The sequence below is a fragment of the Anser brachyrhynchus genome (genome assembly GCF_964034855.1).
Source record: "Anser brachyrhynchus genome assembly, chromosome: Z".
Lineage (NCBI taxonomy): Eukaryota > Metazoa > Chordata > Aves > Anseriformes > Anatidae > Anser > Anser brachyrhynchus.
The window spans coordinates 31678863-31685965 of NC_137697.1; the positions used below are offsets into that span (position 1 = coordinate 31678863).

The window sequence follows — 7103 nt, forward strand, 5'->3', positions numbered from 1 at the left end:
GAGAAGGACTGGTTCCAGCTACTGCAAGAAAGAGTGAAAGGAATAGTAAGTGCCATAGTTAAAGATAATCTATAATCTGCACTATAGATTAAGGTAGCATGCTCAAAGTTGCATTCTCTTAACCTTGGAGCATGCCTTTGGTGCTGCAGAGGTCTTTCCATAGATGAGGGGGTGTTATAGGTAGTATGCACAGAAGAAATGCAGCAGTGCTGGTTCTAGTATGTTTGGAGTTGCCCTTGGTGCTGTGGAATAACTTTGGTCTTGTTTAAGAAGCTCCTGCTTTTGTTGTATTTAGTAGTGGATTCTGTACAGATTATTGTAGCTGATAGCAGCAGTAGCTGAGACAATAGGCTTCATTGCTGCCAGCTGTCCTGGCCAATTTATTGCACTGATTTTCTGCCTGGTTCCTAGGGAAGGGTTTGAGAAAAGACGTAAACCTTGAAAACTTTCTGTTTCAGTTTTGTGAGAGATTTGGTCTAAAGACTTTTTAATAGGCATCCTACTCACGTAAAGGAACACAGCTTAATCTAAGGTTGGAGCATGGTGAGCAAGTTTGTTTCAGAGATGCTTTCCATAGTTCATAGTAAACTGGTGATAATGTAATTTCACCGTGATTTCTCTGGCTGATGTAGAGGCTGGATTGAGAAGCAGCAGAGGGAGCTGTCTTCTATTTAAAAACACCCCCAAAAAGCAGCTGACCCAACGCAGGACTGTCATGATCAAGGGACATGAATCCAGAAATGGACAGTACACGTTCCCTGGATTTCAAAGGCAAAGGTCCCTTTAGCACTCCAGGGGAATTAAAAGGCAAGCTCAGAAGAATCATGGTACAGTACTGCGTTACTGTGTTACACAGTATACTTGAAAACCTTCAGCATCTCTATGTGTTACATGTTATTTGAAACAAATCTATATAATTATTTTCCCTTGCTCCTTTTTCTGCTTCATAAACAAAATATGAACAGCAACAAATCTCTTGCACTTCATCATTCTTTTTCAATGTAAGATGTTGTTACACAAAAACAGGAATATTAAAGCACTCTAAGCAGATAAAACATCATACAAAAACTGTGCTTTTACTGACATGAAAGCACAAAATTACATATGCCACAGGAGGATAGTTCTCCACACCCTCATTCCCAGTTTCTTTGTGTGTTACTTAGAAGACTTCAACAGTGAACTTAGCACTGATAAATTAAACCTACTGATTTGAGAGTTGGCACTTGCAAAAAGTATTTGTAATAATAATGTGGAAAAAAACATTAGAACTTTCTTAATAAGCAAGTTGGCCTGGAGTTTGATCATAATATACTAAATCAAATTTCGTAAGACAAAAGATAGTATGCAATAATAATTCCCTTTCCCTGTCCTTCAGTTTGTGACACATACACACACAAGAAATAAATGATATCATTTCCCCTCCCTCAACACAACAGTTTCACTAGATGTGAATGTACTACTTAATATGCTTATTGTGATTTAACACTACAATTAACATTAATAATTGCATGGTTATCCCTCCTTTTTATAAACTGCTGTTTAAATTTCACAACCACCAAAGCTGACTTAGTGCAGTTTTGTAGGCCAGGCTATTGTATTCTTCAGCAAACATAAACAAATGCTTCAGGCCTATGCAGCCAAAATCAAACATGGGAGGGTTGGGTTTGGTGGTTGTTTTTATGGGGTAGAATTTTTTGTTTTTTTATTTTTTGGCATCTTTATGTGAACTGATTGAATTAAAGGGCTATAGAAAAAGCTTAACACAATACAAAGGAGAAATCAGTTTCATGGTCACAGACAGGTCAGAATGATTCAGAAACATTATGATGCCTTTTTATTCCATCTCTGTGGTGCTATTTTAAATGGTCATTTACAAAATCAGTTATAAAAAGCAGGGTATAAGCTATGATTTTTGAACGCTCTTTCTACAAGAAAAAGATATCTCTAGCTGCTAGTTACAGTGCTCTATACAGCTATTTTCTGTTAGATAGTCTGATTACTGCAATTTGAACCAAATCTTATAAGACTGTTGATATCCTGGGTCTTATGAAGTGATGAGGGCTGCTCTGATGTTTTGAATACTCCTAAGTCTTCTGAAACCCAGAAGTCAGGGATGCTTCCCGGTGGGTTGCAATGCACAAATGCAAGGCTGAGTGCTCTATAAGATGAGTATTGTTGTTGTTAGCTATTAATATGTTTAGATAGAATTGTATTTGCAAAGACAATGAATGATTGCCATTTTCTCTGATTTAGTGACCTAGGGATGCAAAATTCACTGTTAGCTAGAGGACTTCTTCAGCACTGGCCTTTCTCATAGTGTTTCTCCTTTCTCATGTTGTTGCAAATACTGCAAGGGTCAAAAATTTCACCATACTACAGATCTGAGTATTTCAATGTGTGGAAGTTGGCCCTCTGCAGCAAAAATGTCTTAAAGCATATAACTATCAAGTCTTACTTTGAGTCTTGCAAGGCTCAGGCTGATGTTTTACCCTGGATCAAGATCTTAGGTTTAGCAAACTGTTAAACAAAATTAAAAAAAAAAAAAAAAGACATTTTTGCTGTATGGAATCACCATATATTGTTCTTCTTCTGCTTACAGTACTCCTTAAAAAAATACACAATACTGTGCCTGCTTCTTTCACTTGTTTCTTTTGTATCATTTTAGATCATGGCTGCAGTTCATTATAATTCTTTCCCACCTATGTTGTTATCATGGCTGTATGAGTGACTTCCACTTTGGGCTGGAAAAGATGTACATCTGTCTTTTCTCTGTGTCAAAACAGACAGATAATTTTGCAGACACACAGGAATAGTCTGCAGGGGGAGGAATGCTTCTGTCTTTCTGATTTTTTTATGTGAACCATTTTTCATCCCCATCCTTTTATAGCAGGCTCTGTGTGAGCTTTTAGTTGGTTCTTCATGATTCACTGAAGACCCTACTGCTGAGTATATCTTCTGAGTTATAAGAATCACTGATGATCTTTAAAAAACGAAGAGTAAGAGCAAAATTCTCCCCAGTGAACTCTTTTTCTGCACATTCAGATCAGAGACCTTCTTCCAGCACAGTAGAATATTTTTCCCTGAAGTGCATAAGGCTTTCACAAGCCCAGAAAGACCCTTCTCAAGTGTGTGATTAATGCACCATCCCCACATAAGGAATTAGATATCCTGTTTCTGACACACAGACTCAAAATGATATTAATCCATACAAAAAGCCTCCCATTTGCTGAAGAAGCTGTATTGCTACAGCTGTATTTTTTTTTTTTTAGTTTGGGGAGTTTACGTCACTGTTTACTCAAATTAGAAAAGGGCAGCCTTAGTCACAGTGAGCCAGATTTCTTTCAGTCTTCAACATATCCTTCAATATTTTCATCTTCTTCCTTCTCTTTGAGATTTACTTTGATTTGTAATCATATTTCTGTCCATCTACAGAGGAAAAAAAAAAAAACAAACAACCCAGATTACGCTGTTCGGTTCAATTTGTCATATTTTTACTTCTGTTTCACAGTGTAGTCTTTGATGATGTCTCTCAGCTTTTGGAAAGAGTGAAAATGACGGACAGATTGAAAAACGGTGTTTCCAAAACAGGGCAACTGGTTGAAAATCCAGGAAAAAAGGCAGTAATGAAACATTTTAAGTTGTCTGAGAAAAAGAACAGGGAGAAGTGCTGAGAGCAGGAGTACTGAACTGGGGAAGGATCCATATTTTCTGCCAATGATTTGTCAGTTTTCAGTCCTGCATTTTCACCGTGTCAGTGATGCAGAGATGTCCAAGCAACACATCATACCCTAGGACAAATTATCAACTGGGAGAGGTTTTAGCAGCATTACTGTTCATTCCCGTACATCCGTTCAAGAGCATAGAGGTAGAAGCAAGGGCTGCCCTGCAGAGATTTTGGAGTCCCTATAACTGTATTAAAGAGTACAGCTATCAAGCAGGAAGGATTGTTTCTGAGCAAGGTACAAGAGGAGCTGCTTTAGCAAACAAATCTTTTCTTATTTTATTCTGTGCACCTCCAACTCTGGTTTACAAAGGAAATCCATTTGGCACAGAAGGTACTGGGGGCATTGAGAAGCTCAGATGGTTTAAAAGTTGCCAGTACTTGCAGACTTGGGAGACAGTTTTCTGAACAAGCTCTTGGTTCCAGCCAAAAGTCCACACCTGTGACTGAAAGGACCATTTTTGCAGCCAAAACAAAGTAAGCAGAAGGACTGTCTTATAATAATGACAATGCCACAAAGAAGAATGAAAGAGACCTCACCTCAGAAACAATAACAACAAAAAAAAGTCTGGAATTAGAATTTTTATACTTTTCTATTTCTCACACCACAGCCTCTCATTTTTATCCTCGGTATCTAGTATACATGGTTTCAGAAGGTATTTGGGGAACATTAAGGATCTAAATCCCATGTCAGTGTGGCAGGGAGAGCCAGTAGATAGTGGTAGGTGATCTGATGGAACAAAAATCAGTCCACATCCCCCCATGTTTGATAGCACTAGCCATGCATTTACCTCTTCTTTATTTCAGAACGTGGCCTCAGAGGGTCAGAAATACCTCTATTGACCATGCCTGGGCAATTTATTTGTATTTTGTGGCAAAGATTTTCCCACCAATCTATGCTCTGCTTTATGCATCTCACTTTCCTATGGCAAAGTTCCTCTGGTACTTAGGTAGCTGCAAGATGCTCCATAGCTGCAAGATACATATGGCAGAATAATTCTACTTGATATTAATATCAAGTTCACTCTTTGTTGTTACATCTTTTTCAGATCCGTTATGCTGGTGCTGCTGACAGTTCGGTCCAGTTTATGTTCTATCAGCCTATCATTCACCGATGGAGGGAAACTGATTTTTTCCCTTGTTCAGCATCCTGTGGAGGAGGTAACAACTTACCATTGTCTTCCAGAAACAGTTATTTGCATGCAAGATCTTTTCCAGCTTTTGAGATGAGATTTAGACCCTTAAAATAGGTAAAAATCTGTGCATAAATGTAGTTATACCTAAAGAAGGGAGGGATGTAGTAACAATAGTAGTAGCCTTTGCATTATTTAGCATCATACTAGCTCTGTACGTTATACATATGGATATCCACATGATTGCATGTCATGGTACAGCTGTCAAACATAAAGGGCTCATGGGATTTGGGCCCACTTTGGAATCACAGGATTTGTCCTTTCTCCATTTCCACCCATCCCCACCAGCAGCTTTATTTCTCTGACCTGAAACTGAATGCAAGAATCTCAGCGCCCAAGAAATTTCAGCTTTTCATTTTTCTTTTTGCTTTAGGCTTCTGAGTTTATGTTTGACAATACTGGTTATCCTCAGTTTCCCACTACACATGGTAGTAGGGAAAGACATATTTGTTCAATGTCTGCTAGATTGCGCTAGCATTTTCAGGGTATCTGGAGAAGATACCATCTAATAGGATGCATGCAAGTTTTTGCATTACATGTTAACATATTCTGTGACAAGTCAGTAGGAGTTCTGGAACTATGGAAGTCATCAGTATTAGTGACTACTCATCTTTTGATCCAGCCTTTGCCGATATAAATTCCAATAAGAGCAATAACATCAGCAACAAGGTGAAAGACAAGCTGCAGTTTTCAGTAGATGGTAATAGTGCACAATGATATTGCTATGTGTAAGTTTGGCATGATGATTTTTCCTAGGAAGTTATGCAAATTTACTATTTCACTTTCTGGTTATATTTTTCTACTTCTTGTTCTGACAATACTAATTAAATTTGATACAAGGGGAATAAATTATTGCTGGTAAACCCACAAAAGAAGGGTAACACTCCCTTTCCTCTTGGAGAATTGAGATCCTTCTGGAAATAAGAGATTGTTGGTACAGTCTTACTCTTGTGGTGTCCTATGAAGAAGACACAGAAAGAAGGGAAAGAAGGAAAAGATTCTCTCTGGATCAGAGAGAAAAGCAAGACAAACATTTGCAGGTTAGGTATTTGAAGTGTAAGAGATATAGACACCCACCACACAGAGTGGCAGAGCTTCTGGTATCTAGTGATGTGTCCCATGTAGGACTGCAAATTCTCTGGACACCTTGTTGTGTTCTGTTTGTGGTTTGTTTTGTTTTTTTTTTTCTTTGTTGTTGTTTTTTCTTTGTTTTTTTTGTTTGTTTGTTTTTTCAGAAGTGACCTTAAAAAAGTTATTCCTCATGTGTACTTAATCATTTTTTTTTCTTCCTGAATCATGTAATTTACCTGTAATTCCATCAGGTCAGGATCACTCCATTTTTGTGCAGTGTAACGAATGTTACTGCAATGTGGGTGTTAACTAGTATCTACAGCTACTTGAGTTCTTAATTACTTTTTCCTATGGACCTACAGTTTGCTAAAGATTCTTCTCTAGAATCCAAAGATTCTACTTTCGTCAATTGTCAGTGTATATACAGGCTTAAGCAAGCTGATCACATTTAGTCATGTGTTCTAGAACTGGTGGTGAGTCCCTTTTGAAAGACTTAGAGTGCGTGAAGTTGTTCTGTAAATAAAGTTGTTGTTTTCAATCTGATCTGTAAAACTGTAGCTGTTTTGTCCAAAATCACTGATATTTTCAGTTAGGCTTATACATAACCAAAACTTACATGCATTTCAGACAGAGACAGGAAAAGCACTGCATCACATGTTATTTCTCCCACTACATGTTGCAGGTTATCAACTGACTTCTGCTGAATGCTTTGATTTGAGAAGCAACCGGATAGTAGCAGATCAATACTGTCACTATTACCCTGAAAATATCAAGCCAAAGCCAAAACTTCAGGAGTGTAATTTGGATCCTTGTCCTGCAAGGTCAGTCAGCTCTAATTTTAAGAGCTCAGCTTTAAAGACATCAAATACAGTAGGAAAATATTTTATTGCTACTGTTTACTGAGTAATTCCGCCTACAGCGTACTTCAAATTTTTCTTGTCCTGAGGTTGTGCTGTATAGAAAAATATCTTTGTTTAGCACTTGCACTTTGCTAGGAGTAGTTTGAAATTGGTTGTTTCTTCCCTACAGATTGCTTTTTCCTTCTTTAAGCATTATAAAGTGTCAGAAAACAAATTGACCATCATCAACATGACTCTTTAGTGTTAGTGAGATGGAGT

The 7103-nt window shown here is 37.8% G+C and overlaps 1 protein-coding gene across 1 annotated transcript in view; it reads left to right on the forward strand.

Moving 5' to 3' along the window:
- LOC308185858 (ADAMTS-like protein 1) overlaps nt 1-7103 on the forward strand; it is a 203742-nt gene that overhangs the window by 79291 nt on the left and 117348 nt on the right. Inside the window, exons 8-9 of the mRNA XM_080574482.1 lie at nt 4771-4882; nt 6668-6806. Of these exons, the coding sequence (XP_080430608.1) occupies nt 4771-4882; nt 6668-6806 (251 nt within the window). The remainder of the gene's footprint in view (nt 1-4770; nt 4883-6667; nt 6807-7103) is intronic.